Genomic DNA, 21,336 nt, shown 5'->3' on the forward strand with positions numbered 1-21,336 from the left:
AAATCATTTATACCATTCTGGGGGCAATCAATACATTCATGGAATATAAGAAAACTGTCCAGAGTGTTAGAAAAAACAATACATGGAACAACCGATATAATATATAACATGACATTAGAAGAAAAGGCAGTTAGATTAATGACACTTCAGAATAGAATGGCTCTTGATATAATTTTGGCCGATCATGGAGGTGTGTGCAAAATCGTGCGGTCAGCGTGCTGTGTATTTGTAAGTGACTCCTCCCCTACGATTTTTGAAGCAATCAAGAAATTGCACATCCTGAGTTCTGACAGTCATGCCCGACAGGTGGTTGGAATCTGAATATAAGCACAAAGTTTTGGGAATTACTGCATTCATGGGGATAGAAACTGATTGCAATTTTAGTAACATTACTTGGAATCCTCATGTTCTGCTGTTGTTGCATACACTGCCTGCCAATCTTTTGCTCTGAAATTACAAATGAATGTGTACACGTGATGACAGAAAAACTGACTCCCATGTTGAATAAGGGTGTAAATCACAAAATGGAAACGATGAAGGAATTCATGTCAATTAATATTGAAGATGAAGATTACAGTAGCATGCATAGTTCAGAATTAGATACATGGTCAGATGAAGATGAGATGTATGGATGATGTTCTTGGCTTACGGCCAAAAGGAGAGTTTGTAAGTCCAGAAATGACCCTAACCAAGTATAGAAGGTAAATTATGTTGGTCGAAAACCAATTGCATCGTATGACCAACATCCCAAACACAGAATCGTCAGTATAACCACAGGGCGTCCATCTTGTGTAACATCCACCATTTGCTTTTTTCCTTTCTGTTAAAATGCTTTGCAAAACGTATTATATTCTGAAAGCTCATCCACGGTACGAGGCTACAGCTTGCATGTTGAAAGATCAGCCCAACAGGAATGCCAAACAGTACAGAAATACATTGTTTTCCTCCCTCACTGAGTCCTTGAAAGCAAGCAGAAACGGCATTTAATCAGCGGCCCAGGTGCCGGCCTGTCTCACTAAAGCTGAAGAAACAGGCAGTTAAAGCATGTGTCACACTCACCTGGTCTCCACGGGGGCGTCGCACGAAGCTGCACGAATGACGTCTGCACTCGTGTTGCACGGGGCTGAGTGATGATGCTTGCACGCGTCTTCTCCCTCACTATCAATTCCCAGGAAGCGTTTGCCTAAAATGTCGAAACAAGATATTAGCCAGCCGTGAGGAGCGGGTTTGGTCCCCACCTCCCGTAACCTCCTAGTGCCCCTCTCTGCTTATGCCTCACCTTGGGTTTTTTAATGGTGTGCTCTCCGTCCTGCGATTTCTAGCAGGGGCGTGATATGTTCAGCCTTTTCCCTGGATCAAGTTGCTTCACTGATCCTGCGAGGCTGTAGCGGAGTCTTGAATAGCTTGCCTCAGCAAGTAAGTCTCTATGCCAATAGATGCTTGGTATAGTTTGCTTAATGTCCTTATTGCCCAAGTTCTGACTTTTGTTTTTATTTTCTTTCAGGCGCAGCCTTGGGCAGTTTTCTGATGAAGATTTGCCTCTTCCTATGACGCTGAGCAGATGTCCTGCGGGTGAGTATTAGCGCGAGTGTGTGGCGCTGAATGTCTTTAAATGGTTTCTTTCCCGTTTCTTTTTCTGCAATGCAGGTGCAGCGCGGCTCCAGAGCGGCGATTGGATGAACCGCTTCAATGAAATCCTTGAAGAAAGCAGTCTCCGGGTGAGTATTGGCTATTCATGCAAATGCCTTCTTTTCTGCAGGTGCGACGATCCAGAGAGCAGCTGAAGGCGCGGCCTTTCGGATGGACTGCTTCAGGTAAGGCCTCAATCGCTGTTCTAATTCCTGTTCCTTTCTTTCCCTTCTTCACAGATGCCGATGGATCGTGATCCCAGGACACGCGTGGCTGTTGAAGTTTGGGTAAAGGAGCTAAACAGACACGGTGAGCGTTACGCGGCAGGAGTGCAGAATAATGCGTAGCATGTTCTGTCTGTAGGGTGTGGTTTAAATAGCCGTGCAAGTAGTTCCAGGTAAAGTAGTCCCTCCAGCCTCACCCTGCACTAGTAATCTCAGGTAAAGTAGTCCCTCAGCCACACCCAGGGTGGACTGGAAGGAGCAGCCCCATTAAGCTGGGCTGTATGTAGTCCCATGCAGTTTACCACCAGATAGAATATTATGAGCCTGGCGCCAACGGCGCCAGGACTGAGTCCAGGAAGTCCTAAGACAACCTTTTGGGGCTTTATAAGCCCTTATGGGTGCCAGTAACTGGGGTAGGCCCATCAGCTCCTGATGTTTGGGAGTATGCACCATGACAGCATGATTTATACTCTTCTAGCGGTCCTCCTTGCGGGTTTCCTTAGAACAGGCTGACCCATATTTCACGAATAGAAACTAGTAGATAACGTGCTTTGGAATGTTTCTCTCTCGCGAACACGATATCCTTGCTGAACAAGTGCTTTATGTTCTGTATAACAAAGAACTATGTCTGCAACTGTTGCTAAGTATAACAGATTGAGTAAGAAACTTGTCATAATGTGTCATATTTGTCATAATTGTCAATCACCGAACCCTAGCTAAAGAAGATACATTATGGGCGGTTCTGATGTGCCTTGAAGGCTTGTTTTTGCTATATATGTAACTGTTTGAATGATGTTCGCTCTCTTGTATCTCACGAGGTCTGGGTGACACACGTTGCGAGACGTTAGACCCAGTCGGCCAACTGAGCATATTTTTGCAATAAACCATAGTACTTGGAAAATCAAACCTTGTGTCTGTCGTATCACTAGTATATGGTGATTGTGCCTTAGTTTCCATATGCGGAGGGTCTTCAGAGCCTAGCAGAATAGGCCCCCGGGACCACTGCAGCCTCCACCCAGCTTATTGCTCTGTCCCCTGACAGTGCTGGTAGGCTGCCGGTGGTCACCAGTGCTGTCCGCCCCCGCTCACAATCTCCTCCGCCTCACTCAGCGCGGCGGGGCCACCCGCTGCGGGGCTCCTTTCAGTCCGCCACTGGCTCACAGTCTTCTCCCCCTCACTCAACACAGCGCAGCCACCCGCTCCGGTGCTCCGTTCAGTCCGACCCTGGCTCTCAGTCTCCTCCGCCTCCTTCAGCACGGCACAGCCACACACTCCAGTATACCCCACGGACCAAGGGCAGGATCCGGACAGCAACCAGGACCCTGCTTGTCATCCTGCCATCTCGTTGCACTGTTGTGCTGCACTGTGTACACAGGCTATTGTCTCGCGTCCGCCATGTTTTTATTTTTCCCTCCTTGCCACAGACGAGCAGGTCGAATATTTTGCAAGTCCAATCTCACCAATGCCCCACCTCCGATGTAGTGCTTGCATACAGTTGCTCCGGCAACCTTCCCACATATGTCAGAGCACTGCCAGGGAGCAACACCCATCAGGGGTCGTTGTTACAGGCCAGGATAGTTTCGGATGAACAGGAGCTAACAGAGAAGCGTACCTATTTCAAGGCTGCTTAGCCACGCCTTGCCCAGTTCAAACTCATTCAGTTATAGGTTCTACTGAGGGCGTATATGATGAAGATCCCAGGGACAGTATACACTGGTTGCCTCAGATGTGCAGATGGTAGGGCAGATATGATGCGCATGTTTTGGAAACGCCTGGTGATACAACAATTCTGTTCACAGATAGAAATTTGAATAGAACGTGGAGGGATCACCAAGTTTGCAAGGACTCAGGATGTGTGTCTATTGGGGGTGTCTCCTTGTCCGTCTACCACTAAGCACATTACTAAAATGGTTGATTTGATCTGTATACTGGCAAAACGCAGGATTGTGCTGGCATGGAAGTCCTGCCGTAGAATAGATGCATGGTGGAATGACCATTTCTTTACATGCATTTTTATGACTGACATTGTGGCACCAAAACTATGGCCCATATACACCGGTCGCAGAAGCAGCTGAGGCCATGCGCTTGTCGTGTGTCAGCAGCATGCACGTCTTTCAGTGTGGCTTGCTGCTGTATCTTGACCTGGTTCCCGCTCTGCTTGGTACTCTGCTGTACTGGTCCCACTGGGTTTGTGAAGACTGAGGAGTCCTAGGGGAGGGCTGTGGTGTGGGGCGAACCGCCTTGCGGATGGGTGTGCTGGCTGGCAATTTCCCTCTGCCGTTTACCGCGATGCAGTCATCACGGTTGGTGGCAGGCGCGCTGACCATTCGTCCTTCTTCCATTTCCCAATTTTGTGGCACTGTGGTCGGCATGCTGGGTGTAGAGAGCCCCGAGAGCATGCCTGATATTTAGGCATGTGATATGTGGCACATGATAGGCTGCTTTTATGAGAATCTAGTTTATGGGCTTATTTAAGTGCTATACTAGAACCCTACGTGGGGGGAAGAGGGTTGTAACACTCCACCTATGCTTACTTTGAGAGCACAGAATGCCTATTACCATATCCCATAATGTTAAAGAAGTGTCTCAGCATTTAGCAGAAGTACCCACTCAGCCCAAACTTTTTGACCCTGTTACAAGAGGGTGCGGGGGGCTTCAAGAAGGGTCTAAATCTGAGATATTGGAACAAGCACGGTTGGAGCATGGTACACTGTTTACTTCCCCAGTGTCTAGATGGTGTCGGCTGTCCGATGTTTTGATAAGAAGTGCACAGAAGAGGCAGCATCTTTTGGATCAGAGAGTGGAAGATTCTGGTGATGAACTGGTCTGATGATGAGCACCTCAATTATGTTGGAGAAGGAGGGAGTGGGTAATCGGGATGGTCAATTGCTCTCGATGGGGGAAGCCTTAATTGGAAGTCAAGCTAGAATTTCAGATTGTTCAGTATCGTCCTTGATTATTTGATCACAGTGTACTGTTAAGAACATGGTGAAAGTTACATCACTGGCTCCTTTACAAACCCCTCTTGAGTATGCTGTGAGGTATGGGGAGTTGATCAATCCTGTAAGCTGGCAACACACTAAGGAGAGCATTATGCTCAAGCTCAACCAGTGTGAAAGTATTATGGAGTTCTGCCAGTCATTTGAATCAGTCCACAAGAGTGTGTCTCAGACCCATCAAAACAGGGTTGATGCATTTTGTCAAACCGACCAAGAAGATGCTAGCTGTAGGGTAATGGCTGGTAATGAAATTAATGAATGTCAGGTAGACCCAACACGTTTATCTTCTGGACTGGTGTCATTGCCAGAACCAGCAGAGCCTCCTTGTGGCACTGTACCATTGTTTCAAGATTCTGCTGGAACTGCAGATATTACACTCAGGAAAGTCAGGTCTCTCATTCTGAAGGACATCGTATTGGAAAGTGTTGTATGCTAGCTATAATCGACACAAACCTAAAAGGTTTTATTATGGATAGGAGGAATATTATTATAGCCAATGTGGTAAAGCCTGAGAAGAAGGAGCCTAGAGAAGCACTCAGGAATAAAGTCTTAGGCTGTTTACATCAAAGAATACGGCGAGGATGTATAAGAGTGCAGAACTTGAGTTCTCAAGAGGGTTCAAATCAATGACTTGAATACTGTAACCAACACAGATTGTATAGTGATAGGTTCTGGACAGAGTAACCTCCCTCATTTCTTTGAGTCTTTGCAAGAGTTTGATAAACTTGCCTCCTGACTCCAATCTGAGGATTGTATTGGATACATTTTTATTAGATAAATTAAGCCTATTTTTGATTGATTTATTTTCTTTCAGAACAATAATATTTGAATATCTGATTTTGTTGACCATGTGGGGAGTATCCTCTTGTACGATATTTTGTTCTGCTGACCTTAGTGTGCAGCCTTCTTAAATGTTTCTCTTTATCCTCTTGGTGTTGATTATTGTAATGATTGTTGTATAGTTTGTTGTGCAGTTGTTTATAATGTATTTATTTTATTTGTTGTATGTTTTTTGTGAGCGCTCCGATGCCTCTGGGCATGTTGCGCTATACAATAATAAACAATACAATACAAGTTGGTCTATGTGCAAAGGTATGCAGGAGGTGAGCGATAATATTATGGCCTGGACTGCACTTGTACAATCAAGGTTTGCTCTGTTGGATGACAAGCGCCCATGATACTGAGTCAGAGGAAGAGGGGACGCATCTTGGCACTGTCAATAAATTGGGGGGAAAAGAGGGTTACTGGGAAAGAGATAGAATACGAACAAAGGGGTGAAGCCACTGGAAGTGGAGTAGGGAGGGTGTTGGAAGGCCCTTCCTGCGGAAATAAAGATGATCATGGATTTGATGTTGGGGTGTTATGCAAGCTGTTGTTCCAAGTATGGTAGTTATGCTTGTTATGAAGTTTAATGGTATTCATTGTATTTGTACAAAATGTTACAACCTGCACTGGATGTTTATGGTACTGATTCAAAATGTGAATAAACAGAAAACAAAAAAGTCTATGACAGGGGGCAGGTGCCAATCTAATGGTATCAACCAATCCAGCACAGGGCCACTACAGCAGCGGACCACACATGGCCCAAGCATTCCACTTTATGAAGATCTATTTAACATTTCTCCCTATGCATATGAGACCTGCTAATATGAGGCGATTGAGAACAGTCCACACACAACAGTCACTCCCTATACACCTTCTCTGACAGTCACACATGCACCCACAACATTCACACTGCATTCCTCACATGGGCACCCACCCAGAACATTCACTCACATCATTCTCATTCACACCCATACATACACACCATTTGCATGCATGCATACACTTCCAGCACGCATGCATTATACACACATTAGACACTTGTACACATTACACATACACAAATAAAACCTCTCTTACCTTTTCCTGTGTTTGGTCCGCCAGACTCGATGCTCCGTCTCCAGGCCTCTGGCCCCCATGCTTCACGTAGACAGGAAGCAGGGAGAGCTTCCTGGTTCCTGTCTGACATGCGCAGGAAAGTTGGAGGCGGGCAGGCCCTTCCCACACTGCCTGGACTTTGGCCAGGGTGAGGGCTGAGGTGGGACCCCTGGACATGGGGCTGCAGGTGCCCCAGTTACGCTACTGGTTGGGAGTGCACTTCCAACAGTAATGCATGCAAAGGGACTGTCCAGTGCATCTTTTGTGCTGCAGTCCAGCCCCCTGAAATGTGCTGGCCACCTTCGCAAATAAGGTGACCTGCACATTTCTAAAACTAATGCAAATAAAAAAGGGCATACTCTGTGCTTGCTTACATTTTTGAGAATTGGGCCGTATCGGGTCAACATTGCAGAACGTTTATTTGGAACAGCATGGGTTTTAATGGGCAGTGGTAATGACCTCAGCCTCGTCTTCTCTGATGACCAGTCATCCATCGCCTTTAGTTTATTGAATGTTGTTTTTTTAATTACCTGAAGGCTCTATAGCGAGTCTACAGGCCACAGAACCCAACTTCACCTTCTCCCCTTCCTCAGAACCTATAATTGTATGTTCTTTTTTTGGCCTTTATCATTTGCCTGCTAGAAGTCTAGCAATCTTCTAGCCCTTTCCCTGCCTGGTCCCTGTAGACATGCCATTGCACAAATTACTCCCCCCCCCCCCATCATAAGGGTTCAGGCAATAAATGCTGGTACCATTTTTCGAAACATGTTTGTCTTTCCATGCTCCACAAAGGCTCTGACAATTACATCTTCTTGCTGAATTTCGTTACTCCTCAGCTTGGAAAATCACTGTTATGAGCTGAAACACACTCTCCTAGCCCCAGCCAGCCACCTTCCTGAATATATGAATGAACTGTGAAAGCAGGAGATCTTTGCTTTCACAGTTCACTTATATCTTCAGGAAGAACTGAGCATAGGTGCCCTAAAACGGATTAGTTTGGGCTAGGCTAACTGACACTATAAGGGCTTTTAATGGTGTATTCACTTGTAGAAAAAAGTGTTTCACATCACAAAAGTTTGACTTGGGTTTCTGAGGGATGGGAATATGAAACATATGTACATATATACAAGGCTCAATAATGAGGAAACAAGCATCTCTATGCTCTTTGTTCTGCCCACCAAAATACCACTGGCTGAGATATCACAAAGGCCTGCAGAACTATGGAAGTGGAGAAAAGAGTCTACAGAATTCCACATACACCATTACTCCACTACTGACATTAGTGCAGAGAATCTCAAATACAGGTACTGTGCAAAGAATACAAATTGGACACTTGTTTCAATAAAAAAATGAACCATTAGGAGGCATGGTAGAAGTAATTGTCCTTAGAAATCGTGACTGCTTGCAGTGGGATACTCAAAATTTCCTGGTGCCAGTGTTTTACTTTTGCAAGTGTATGTGCCATCCAGACCTCTTCCTCCTGGCATTGAAGTAACAATGTTAATAGTTTGCTAATCAGGATCACAGCTTTTTTGTTTAGCGTATCTGCATTTGTAGTAGTTAGGGTGAATTGCAGCAGTAAACTACTACCTGTTCTTTATTAACTAAACGTTAGGTTTGCTAACAGATATACTTATTAAATCTCCTTTGTTTATGGTGATTGTTATCTATAAGTGCACCTCATAAACGTTCAGTTGCTATGAAATATGTACCTATGGCCACAATAACTATTATAAATCACGGGGCGTGGCTAAGCAGCCGATGTAGTGAGACGTGCCGCTGAGGAGCTCCGGAGCGATCCTGACAAAATCCAATAAAAATTAGCATAAATTGGTTCCAGAAGACCGCCAAAGTCTCTCCACAGAGACCGGAACACCTGCTGCCCACCCGGCGAAGCCCCCGGAGAAAACCAGGCGGTGGAAAAGAAGACAGACTGCCGAAGAGGAATCGTCCTGCGAAATCAAAATGGCAGATGCGCGAGCTGTGGGAGGACCCCCGCCGCGTAATACAGAGTGAGCTGGAGAATCTACACGATCGGCGAGAGGGACACAACCCACGCATAACACAGACACCAGCGCAGGGCAGACCCGAGCCTGAGTGAACCCCACGGCGTGAAGATCAGCGCGACCGGTGGAAGAGGGACGCAGAAGCTGGAGAGGCCCGGAGGCGGGGACGGCAGTACACAACCTACGGAGACGGGCGCCGCCGGAGCAGAAGGACGGCAAGACAGAGGAGACCCGAGGATGCAGACAAGGATCAAAGCGTACACTCTCCGAATGGCCAACCCCACCCGCGAAACCCAGTGAGGGGGTCAGAGGCACACGAAGCCGCGCCACAGAGTAGGCAGTGAGGCTGAAGGAAAGAGTACCCCTGTATCAATACTGAAGCCGAACCCCAGTGCCGGCGAACACCGACATAGGGGCGAACCTACCCCCTGATATGGTGAGGTGACTCCCGGAGCGCTCATACGTAACGCAGGCAATACGCCTAACGTACATACCTTGCCGGAAGAGTGTAACAATCCTACTACAAGGTGGAAGGTGCCTGAGAAACATACGCCGGAGAGACCCACAAACACCGAGGAGCAGGAAGAGCAGGGCGGGGGAAGAAACATGGGCTACGGCACGTGGGGCACAGCCAAGACTGCTACTGGCAACACAGGCAGAGGACGGTACCCCCGCGATGCCAAACAAGAAAACAGAAGGGAAAACCAAGCAAGTAAGCATGGAAACCCTTACGAAGGCATCCGGACACAAACTGTCGCAGTCAGCGGACAAGGCAGCAGCCGCGGATGACACCTCACGCCCAGCAGAAACCGCTAACGAAGGCACGATACTGGAGGCAATCGCCTCCATGAAAGCATCCCTCGGAAACAAAATGCACACAGCAATAGGGGCTCTGAAAGCATCTCTAGAAAATAAACTGGATACAGTAATGGTAGATGTGGGCCTCCTCCGCCAGGACGCAAGGAACCTAACAGAGAGAGTGACGGCTACGGAACAGCAGTGCAGCAAAATACGGCAGGGGTTGCTGTAACGCAGACACAGATGTCAGAGGTATTACAGAGAATTAAGGTTCTGGAAAGGAGAGCGGAAGACGCAGAGGGGAGAGCGCGGAGGAGCAACATCCGCATAATTGGAATTCCGGAAGGTGAGGAAGGCAAAGACCCCACTGAGTACGTGGAAAACATGCTCCTCCAGGAGGTCGGAGTAGGTGTACTATCCCAGGGCTTTGTGGTAGAAAGGGCACACAGAGCCCCAGAGCCCTGACTGGAAAACCCCAGCCGGGTGCCCCCCGAGAGTGATGATTGCTAGGATCATGAACTACAAAGAGAGGGAGAAAATACTAGCTTTCTCAAGGGGGGGGGGGGGGGGAATCATCAGAAACTCTTCCAAGATCACAATGTATCCGGACTATACGGCCATGGTTCAGAGGCAACGGGCACAGTTCGGCCCAACAAAAGAACGCCTCAGGACCGCGGGGGTGAGATACATGCTCCTGTTCCCCGCTAAACTCAAGGTGATACACCAATGCAAAACATGTTTTTTCGACTCCACCGAAGAGGCCCACAGTTGGATGGACTCACAAGGCATCCCTCAGCTGAGGCAGAGAAACGCTAGAAATCCTGGAAATAGACCCCCATGTGGAGTAACAAAGGCAACCTGGAACAAAGAAAATAAGCATTACATAAGTTAAAAGAAGCTGGAAGAAAGCATAGAGGAGCAATCAGCCCCACTTTAGCTGTGTTGGCTGAGAGAAGCGGCACCCCTGGGAAGAATGAACTACTAGTTTGGATGTCAGTTTTAAGGCATCACGCTGCGGCTAGTCTGCCCCCCTCACAGGAGCATGACAAGAGAAGCGGCGGAACCCGAGCAGGGGGAGGGTGGCTGGGCGTTAGTTTTCCAGTTTCTGTTGCAGTTAAGGACGTTGAATGGAGTGAATGGGCAGCACACGGCACAAACTACGGAAGGACTATTGTAAAGGACATTAAAATAATACAGACAATAAGCGTCCGGAGTAACATGGGGTAGGAACCATGTGACAGCAGCAGTGGCTGCATCAAGAGGCAAGGATCCAGGACCAGGGCACCGAGGGACATAGGTACGAGGAGACCAAAGGGCAGGGTGCAAGGACACGGCAGTGGGATAATGAAGCCAGGCAAACAAAGAAGATCATGGGACCAGACGAATTGACAATAGCCACCTGGAATGTGAGAGGACTCAATGCGTATGTCAAGAGACTTAGGGTTTAAGCCTGGCTAAACCGGATGAAAATTAAGATAGCGATGTTACAGGAGACACACCTCACAAGAGACAGACAGTCCAAAGTTGGATAAGAAATGGGGAGGACAGATATATAGCGCCACATATTCAAATTACGCACGAGGAGTACTAATATGGATTGCCCCGGGGGTCCCGTTCCAGCTACTCAAGCAAGAGATCGACACAGAGGGACGGCTGGTTTTGGTGCATGGCATGCTAGAAAACAAAGAGGTGTGCCTGGTCAACACCTACGCACCGAATACTGATGCAACAGACTTCTTCAAAAAGCTAGTGCCCAAGTTAGCACAATATAGGGAGGCTACGTTCATCTGGGCCGGCGACTTCAACTGCACCTTGAATCCCCTCCTCAACAGGTCAAATAATGAACACAAGAAGCCGGCGCCCCCAGCCAAAGAACTGCATAGGTTCCTGGAGCAGCTACAGCTAGCGGACGTATGGAGGCAGGTACATGGGGAGGTGAGGGGTTATACACACTATAGCGCACCACATGGAACATTCACACATATAGACTATATATTTGCGGGCAGGGAATCACTAGAAGGTATCATGGGAATCACCATTAAAGCATGCACACTCTCTGATCATGCCCCAATAGTGGCGACATGGGCACACACCAATAGGAAAGCCCCTACCCCAACATGGCGACTTCGAGCAGAGGCCCTGAGGGAGGGTGAGTTTGAGGAACACCTCCAGGAGGTGATCGATGATTATTTCGAGCAGAACGAGGGCAGTGTTGAGAGTGGTGCCGTATTATGGGACGCATTTAAGGTGGTAATAAGCGGAGCGGCAATAGGCAAAACAGGAGGATTGACGGGAGCGGCCATGAGGGAGTTGAATGAACTTGAGAGGGTGATCGAATTGAGAGAACGAGTGGGGCTAGAGGGGGAGGAACTGGGAGAGCTGATAGAGCTGCGGACTAATGTATGTTGCTCTGGGAAAAACTAGGGAGGGTAAACTATGGGAGGTACCTACAGCGGTTACACGCGGAAGGGGTTAAACCTAGTAGGCTCCTGGTCTGGCTCACCAGACAGGAGAGTAAAAAAGATCCCATAACGGTGCTAGAAGACCACACCGGGACAGAGATCAGGGACCAAGAGCACATTAACGCTATGTTGGCGCGTTTCTATGAGCAACTGTACGCCCTGAGCAGATGCACTGGTAGAAATAGGGTTGCCGAGGCTAGAGGAAGAACAGGTTCAGCTACTGGATGCACCCCTCACGGTGGAAGAAATAGAGACTGATCACAGAACTTCCCACCGACAAAACCCTGGGCCCGGATGGGCTTCCGGGAGAGTTCTACAAGACGTACAAGAGCGCCATTGCCCCGAAACTACTAGAGACATTCCAAGACACATATGAGACCATGCGTCTCCCGACAAGCCTGTCGGCATCAATAATTGTCCCGATTCTCAAACCAGGGAAGCCCCCTAGGAAATGCGCCCCCTATAGGCTGATATTCCTTATTAATCAGGACGCTAAAATACTAACGGCAGTCCTAGCTAACCGCTTGAAACAGGTAATACACACACTGATCCACCCGGACCAAACGGGCTACGTTCTGGGAAGGAACACGTCCTGGAACCTCCGTAGAATTAATCACGTGACAGATGAGACACATCGACTGCAAGACGAGAGTGTAATAGTGTCTTTGGACGCTGTCAAAGCTTTCAACTCTGTGCGTTGGGAATGGCTGGTGGGTGTACTCGCCCACTTTGGTATCGGGGAGGGGTACCTCCGATGGATCAGGTTATTATATAAGGATCCCAGAGCAAGGGTGAAAACTGGGCGATTCATTTCCAAGGAGTGGAAGATACATAGGGAAACCAAGCAGGGGTGCCCGCTATCGCCAATGTTATATATTCTGGTCCTAGAGCCATTTGCGGTATTCCTTAGAGCAGAATATAGAGACACCAGACTGGACATAGATGGGGTAATCCACCAAATCTCGCTATACGCGGATGATCTGCTCCTATTTGTAAGCAAGCCAACCACAAACCTACCCTGCCTCCTAGAAGCGATTGGGCCGTACACCAGGCTTTCGGGCATAGCGATCAAAAAGAGAAGACCCTCCTCTTCCCCTTGGCAGGTCTAAAACACGTCCCCCCACATTGTCTGCCGGACCTGGGTCTGACATGGGCGCCCCGCACCTTCAAATATTTGGGTATCGGGATACATCATGACACCGCTGATACCCATGCATTCAACACGCTTGTCGCTCTAGAAAGAACACGGCGGTCAATGAGCTTCTGGGGGACACTCCCACTGGGAATGATGGGAAGAGCAGCCCTCCTGAAAATGGTGGTGCTGCCCCGCCTATTATACTTCCTCACAAACATCCCATACAGCATACCCAGGGCCTTTTTCACTAAACTAAACACGATAACACGTTCATTCCTATGGGGGGAGGGAGAAATAGGATCGCAATAAGGACCCTGCAGAAGGACTACCTACGAAGAGGGGGGTATCAGACTACCGGACTTCGAGAGGTACTACTTAGCGGGGCAGCTGCAATTTGCAGTAAAATGGCTGGGGGAAGATGAAACAAGAGACACACACGCATTTTCCAGCCAGCACTGAAACAGTATTATCTAAGGGAAATACTATGGCTCGACAGACCCCGGCTCAGAACTCTGCCGAACATGCTCAACATTGCAGTGGAGTTATGGAAAAGTGTGGAAACTCCAAGGGGTAAAAGATCCGCAGTCGACGCAAATCCATCTAGCAGGTCTCCTGGGAGGGAACACAAATACATTAGCAACATATCAAGCACACTGAGAGGCTAAAGGTGTAGCACAAATCGGAGACCTGAGAAGGGAGGCAAGGTGGGCGGACTTCCACGAAATGGTAGACGAATATGAAATACATGTGGGTCAATTCATGATATATACCGGCATGCTGAGAAACATCACGAGGAGATGGCCAGATTGGGAAGACCAGGATGAGGAAACGGCATTAGACGTATGGTATGACATTGCAGAGGGAACGCACACAACCTCCAGGTTATATGAACAGCTACTGAAAGTCAAAAACCCACAGGAACAACACACAAGGAAGAGTTGGGGAGACCCCTCAGCGATCAAGAATGGACCAGGGCCCCACGATACCCAAAAAAGGTATCCAGCAATGCAAGATTTAGGCAGGAGCAGCTATATGTAACGGACAGAGCGTATCTCACACCCAAAAAGATTAATAAAGTCCAGATAGGAGGCCAGAGCGGGTGCCCCCGCTGCTCGTCGGAAGAAGCGGACATGGTACACATGTTCTGGTCCTGCCCAGTGATACAAGAGTTCTGGGACGGGATCAGACTTAAGATAGCAGGAAGCGGCCTTCAAATCCAGGCGGAATACCCCGAAAAGTACCTTCTGGGCCTCTTCTCGAAAGGGGGTAAGCACGAATCGCATCTGGTAAGATGAAAGATTTAATAAGTATACTGGCCAAAAGAAGGATAGCAATGACATGGAAGTCAAAGGAGGGCCCGCGTGTAGAAGCATGGTGGTCAGACCTTCAGAAGTGGACGCAGGCAGAGAGAGTGGTGTGGACAAGAGCAGTGATAAGAGGGGAAGGTGAAACTGCGCACAAGTTGACTGCATGGAACACACTAATACAAGACCTCTTTGGCCACCCGGAGGAGGGAAACGCTGAAGATCCCTCGGAAACAGAGGGTCCATAGACGAAATAGTAAGGCCAAGCACGAAACCCAAGAATAGAACATTATGCGTACCAGACCTGGTGCTCGACCCAACAGGAGGACCGGACTGAACTAACAAGGTCGTTGGGGAAACCATGAAACTACAATGGAAGGGCAAGATCCGTACAAAGTGCCAATAAGCCATTTATGTTAAGGTTGTTTGTATGTTATGTGTTTTGTTGTTGTTAAAAGAAAACAAAGATTTTTTTAAAAAAAACTATTATAAATCACATATGTTTACTGTTAGAAGAATTTAACTGCATTATTTTAATTAATAAAGAAGGTTAGTACACTTGTGTTGTATCTCTGTTATGTTAGAACAGAACACACTCTTTAGGGTAAGCTTGGGGTTTGGTATTTCTGAATAGAACATGAGTATTCCTTTTATTAAGTGTTAAGTAAATCTACACACATTGAAAACGTTTTCATTGAGTGCAAATATGTATATGTCCTGGTGCTTCTCGTGTATTAGATCACCCTCAAATGACGTGTCTCTACTTTGAGGGGGATGAAAACCTGAAGAGGGTGCACTACAGAGAATTAAATTAAATATGTTCTTGATATTATCTGAACTATACCCAAGTATGGAGCAATATTCCCTGATGAGAACAAGCATAGATACCGATGGACATACAACAAATTAAAGCACTCTCTTACCCTTCAGGCCATGATTCACTTGCCAGATGTTCTGCTTCTGCAAACTGCTTTGTGACTTAAAAGCAAACAAGCATAAGTATATTAGTTTCTTGAAAGGAATCGGACACCAACAAAGTCACACTTCATTCCTGTTGCAACAACAAGGAGGCAGAGTGATTCATTTCTGCCCCATAATTTGCAACATATATGTAAAGCTCATAGAGGAATGGGTATAAAAAATGGTATATGCATATATTCATATGTGGCCACTGCAAACAATGTATTTTCACCTAAAAGGTTAAAATACATTAAGGTTTTTGTATGAACCTGAACAATTCAAACAAACATTGAGAAAAACAAAATATTTCTTCCTGATAATTAAGCGCTCTGAAGCTCCAAGTCTTTCTAAAGTCCATCTAACCGCTTTTGAACAAATACCTTGGCAATACACCATATTTCTCCGGCATCAAACACTCACTTAGCTAGCCAAGATTGAGGAGGAACCAAGTAAACCGTTTCAATTTATTACTAGAACGATTAGTGGCACCTGTTCTCGGGGAGATAATGAAATGGTTACAAGATGTAGTGGCATGGACTCCCTAGTGCAGAGAGCACAGATTTTTAAGATTTAGAGGCAAAGAATGTGTGAAGAGCACAACTCTCTCTGAGTAATTATGGCACCGCTTGGCAATTAGATCCACCAGAGTCAACCCAAAGACAGTGTAATGTCAGACGCCTGATCTTAAACAGGATCCTTTACCAAACTGGTAGGCTGTGTAAGTCCCATCTAGCTACAGAAATAGTCACTCAGAACCTTGAGCAGTCATATGTCAGGACATTGGGAATGCTGAGGCTTCTGAATTTGCCCCTTTGGTGACCCACCAGAAAGCTAATACAACTCCTAGAATGCGTTGCAGTCCCCACCACAATGGCTGTGTTCTTTTCATAGACAAGAGTGGAGAATATTTATCCATGATCAATGCAATAAAGATCCTTTTTGCTAAAGCATTTTCTTGGGCGTGCAGCTCTAGAGCATGGTCAACCCAAATCGGCTACCCACACTATTTACACACACTGATATGGTGCCTAACCCATGCCCTCGCACTGTCCAACACCCATGGAATACAGTACCCATGCGCTTCATTCTGTGGACAGATAGGCTTCCCCCATCCTGCAAGCAGTGGCCTATACATATTGAGGGCAGGAAAAGCACAGGTCTATACCGAGATCTCAGATACAATGTTAAATGGGGAAGGTGATGGGGACAAGGAGACATACAAAACATGCTTACAGAGTTAAAAGAAATATTCAAACTAAGGCTCACACTGTGACGCAGAAGGGAAAGCTAAACAGCATACTTACGACATGGATGATTATAGAAGGTGAAAGTCACAATATAGGTATATACTAGGTTTTAGAAATGGTATGGGGGTGTATCAAAATAAAACCTGAAAAGGCAAAATGTCTATATAAAGATTAACCAAAAGAGTGATGGGTGGAAGGTTTTGAATGAATCTGAACCACTGGTACTGCTCTGGGAAACCTTCTAAAGCTTCCAGCTATCACCTCTTGTATAGTCACCTCGAGTGGGAAAAGTATGCCCAAACATGGGTCCCGTGCCTGGTCAGTCAAGAGACCCAAGATACTCCTCACTGATGAGGCCCAACAAGGCAGACACGTGTCTGGGGATGCTTGTGGTCTCGTGCGGTCTTGTGCAGAATGGATGTGACCTAGCAGTTCGGGCTGGACTGCCCCTTTTGGGTTGGGACCAAGCCTCATTTGCATATGGTCTTTCCCCTTCTGTAATACCTTGGCTGGGGAAGAACAATGGTCTGGGGGGTTACTCGGAGCAATTGCAGAGGTTAAGATTAATTCTAGGCCTTCCAGCCATCACCTCTTGTGTTTTTCTAGATATAAAGATTGAATAATATTTAATATTTTCGAGAATGAGAAACACTTACATTTGACCTAGGGGTTATACTGTGTAGTCACCTCTTAGAAAACATAATAGGAATCTAGGTGACCCTGTGCAAAATAAATTGAGAAACAACAATGCAGTATCTAAGACATGACAACCATCATTGTCATTAGCCTACTGTGCAAAGCATGAGACTGGACCATGTTTTAGCTAATGTGTGTTCATAATACACTCATACAAGGTGTACAGAATTATATCTGGTTGTTCCACATAGTTTTAAGTGTTGTCTTATAGAATGGCCAATAGATAACTGAACACATGAATGGTTTAAGTTACTTAGGTGCAATTCTTGTTCTTCAGCATGGGTCTTGCATGGATTCACAAGCTCATGAATATTCCCCGTAGTCAGGCTGGGAATCCTCTGTAAAAAGAAAGCAGTTTTGCTTAAGACTGAAAACTGCTTGTCTCCTCTATATCCAATCGTCCTTTGGGTCATACTGACCCAAGCTAATGGCACTCGTCCTCCTAAGCTCCCCGATTAGTGCCCATCTTCAGATTTGGTCGAGTATGTAAAGTGGTAGTATGAACCAAGAAGAGCTAGGGGGAAAGGAGGGAAGGTTTGCATGTGAATCCATGCAAGACCCATGGTGGAGAACAAGATTAACAGGTAAGTAACTTAAACCTTCTCCAGCATGGGGTCTTGCATGGATTCACATGCTCATGAATACGATTACACAGCAGTACACACACAACCGCAGGAGGTGGCAAGGCTCAACAGAAGCAATACACTTACCTCTGGAACAGACTCACCTCAAACAAACAGGTTGCGTAGCACCGCTTGGCCCACTGGAACTCCTCCGGGGAATCCCTGTTGATGCAGTAGAATCTCTTGAAGTGTGGGTGTACCTCCACGCAGCACCCCTGCAGACGTTGAGCAGGGGAACACCAGAGAGAAACGCCATGGTCCCTGCGATGTCCCTGGTGGAGTAGGTTCTTGGCCGGCCTGGAAGAGGTCTGTTAGCCAGACGATGATAGTGCATGATACAGCCGGAGAGCCACCTGGATATGGAAGCCTTAGACAGGGCCTTCCTGTGTCCGACAGGTCCAAAATTGACAAACAGCTGAGACGTTTTCTGAAAATCCTTTGTGCGTGCCACATAAAACTTCAAGGCACGAGCAGTGTCCAGCAAATGCTATGCCCTTTCAGCAGGCGTAGAAGGGTTCAGATCGAAAACTGGCAGAACCAAAGGCTAGTTGAGATGGGACACCAAAGGAACCTTCGGCATAAAGGTGGGAGGGGTGCGAAGCACCACATTTGTACTGTGGAAGGTCATGTACTGCAGCTTTCAGCAGAGGGCCTGGATCTCCCCGATCTGCCTGGCCGAGGTGATGGCCACCAGGAAAGGAGTCTTCCACGAGAGAAACTTCAGAGGGGCCCAATGCACTGGTTCAAATGGAAGCTCCATGAGCTTAGTCAAAACTACGTTGAGCTCCCAAGCCGGGGCAGCAGCCTTCCCCGGCAGAAAAGTCCTGAAGAGGCCCTTGAGGAACTCCTTAACAAAGCCTGTGTGACCACAGAGAAGGCTTGCTTGGCACCCGGTTGTACCAGGATATGGCAGACAGATGAACCTTGATGGAGACGTGAGCTAGCCCAGCTTTGGCCAGGTAAGGGAGGAGCTGCAGAGACGTAATCATCTGAGTTCTGCACCACACTGTAAAGCGCTTCCATTTGTGACTAACAAGACAACGTAGAGGAAGCTCTGGCCTTGGCCAGGATCTTCTTGTACTCCAGCGGCAGGGAATAGGGCCCAAACTCTAGGGCCACAGGAGCCAGGCCATGAGGCTCAACGACGCTGGGTCATGGCGCAGTATTGTTCCCTTTTCTATGGAGAGAAGGTTGGGAAGTGGAGGCAGCCGGATGGACGGAGCCACTGACAGACGGAGAAAGTCTGGGTACCAGATCTGCTGCGGCCACGCCTGCACGATGAGGATCATCCTGCAACAATGGCAATGTCCAAGTGTGTTGATCACATGTAACAGGAGCGGAATCGGAGATTAGGCGTAAAGGAAGAGCCCGTCCCACAAGAATGAGAAGGCGTCCCACAGACTCCTCGGCTGAGCATATCTGCTGGCAAAATTCTGGCATTTGGAGTTGGCAGCTGTCACAAAACGAAGAGGTTGATCCGGTGAGGACCGCACCTGCTGAAGAGCTGAGACACCTGCGCTTGTTGAAGTTCCCACTTGTGGCAGGATCGCAGCTTCCTGCTGAGTGAGTCTGCAATGGTGTTCTTGGTGCCTACCAGGTGAAAGGGGAAAAGGAATATGTCTTGAAGAATGGCCCTGCACCACAGGGACTGGGCTTCCAGGGAGAGCGCGGGGAGCATGCCCCCCCCCTGCTTCCGGATGTAGAACATGGTGGTGGTGTTGTCCATGAAGATCTGCACCAGCACCACCTTCCCCTGTAGCTGAGGCTGGAACGACTAGAGGGCCCAGAAGACTGCTCGGAGTTCCAGGACGTTTATGTGCAAGTCCTTCGCCGGGAGACAGAGGTCTCTGGCGTGAGACTGCCCTGTGTGGGCTCTCCAGCCCGCTAGCAAGGCATCTGTGGCGACAGTGGCCTGGAACAGAGGAATCCAAAAGGGGGCTCCTTGAGTGAGTTGTGGACGCACGGCCCACCATTCTAGAGCATGCAGGAATGCCTGATTGAGGGCAATTTTGTCCGTCCAAGTGCCTGTGACCGGCTGCCATCTGGCGTCAAGGAATTCCTGAAGAGGTTGCATCTGGAGCCTGCAAAAGGGGACCAGATGGATGCAGCAAGACATCATGCCCAAAAGAGACTTGATGGACCTGACTGTTGCAAAGAACACTGCTGACAGCCGCTGAACTTTCTCTAGGATGGCCCTCTGAGGGGGTTGCCAAACATGCAACGATGTTGAGATATGCGCCCAGGAAAAGAGCGTTCAGTAAAGGCCCCATGCAGGACTTCAGATACTTGATGGAGGATCTGAGCAAAGTCAGAATGTGTATGGTCTCCAGTCATCTAGATGAGGGTAGATGTGTTGCCCTTGCGGGATAGGTGTACTGCTACCAGGGCCAAGCATTTTGGGAATACCCTCAGAGCCGTATTGAGGCCTAAGTGCAGGGCCTTGAACTAGTAGTGCTGACCCTGGACTACAAAACGCATGAACTTCTGATGTTTTTGATGAATGGGGATGCAGAAGTATGAATCCTCCAGGTCCAGAGTTGCTAGAAATCCCCTTCCTCCACCTGGTCGAGCATGTGCTGCAATGTGACCAGATGCAGGACGACATCATGCTGAGCAACGCCTTGATGGTTCGCACTGTGGCCCTCTTCATCGACAACAGTCGCTGTACCTTCCTTCCCTTGAATGGCCGTTATCCTCTCCTGCAAGGGTGACACCAGGCAGAACACTGTATTGAGTCTGGCCCCTAGGAACAGCGCTTTCTGCGATGGTGTCAAGCAGGACTTCGGATAGTAGATGGAGGATCCCAGATCCACAAGTAGCTGGACGGTCGCCTGCATGTGTCCGATGGCCAACTCCCGCCAATGGGTCCAGATGAGCCAGTCGTTGAGATATGTGTATACGTGTATAAACCGCAGACATAGATGGGTTGCCGCTGGTACCAGGCATTTTGTGAACACTCTGGGGGCTAACTTCAATCCGAAAAGGTAGGGGCTTGAACTGGTATATGATATGATATGATAAGGCATTTATAACGCACCTATACACAAGTGTTTCAAGTGTTCAACTGGTAGTGCTGGTCCTGCACTATAAAACACAGAAACTTTCGATGTGTTTTGTGAATGGGGACATGGAAATAGGACGTCCTCCAGGTCCAGCAACGTCAATAAATCTCCTTCCTACAGTTGGCCGAGCAAGTGCTGCAACATGACCATGCAACATGACCATCCTGAACTTTTGGGACTTTAAGTACTTGTTTAGGTGTCGTAAGTTTAGGATAGGTCACCACCCTCCTGACTTCTTCTGTACCAGAAAGTATCTGAAGTACACTCCAGA

General features: G+C 47.7%; 1 protein-coding gene across 1 annotated transcript in view; it reads right to left on the bottom strand.

The window, feature by feature from the left end:
* The window catches only part of AGBL3 (AGBL carboxypeptidase 3), a 2,309,829-nt gene that overhangs the window by 362,428 nt on the left and 1,926,065 nt on the right, over positions 1 to 21,336 (bottom strand). Inside the window, exon 17 of the mRNA XM_069628782.1 lies at positions 15,401 to 15,455. Coding sequence (XP_069484883.1) covers positions 15,401 to 15,455 — 55 coding nt within the window. The remainder of the gene's footprint in view (positions 1 to 15,400; positions 15,456 to 21,336) is intronic.

The sequence above is a fragment of the Ambystoma mexicanum genome, chromosome 12 (genome assembly GCF_040938575.1).
Source record: "Ambystoma mexicanum isolate Mex_15411 chromosome 12, UKY_AmexF1_1, whole genome shotgun sequence".
In the NCBI taxonomy this organism is placed as follows: Eukaryota; Metazoa; Chordata; class Amphibia; order Caudata; family Ambystomatidae; genus Ambystoma; species Ambystoma mexicanum.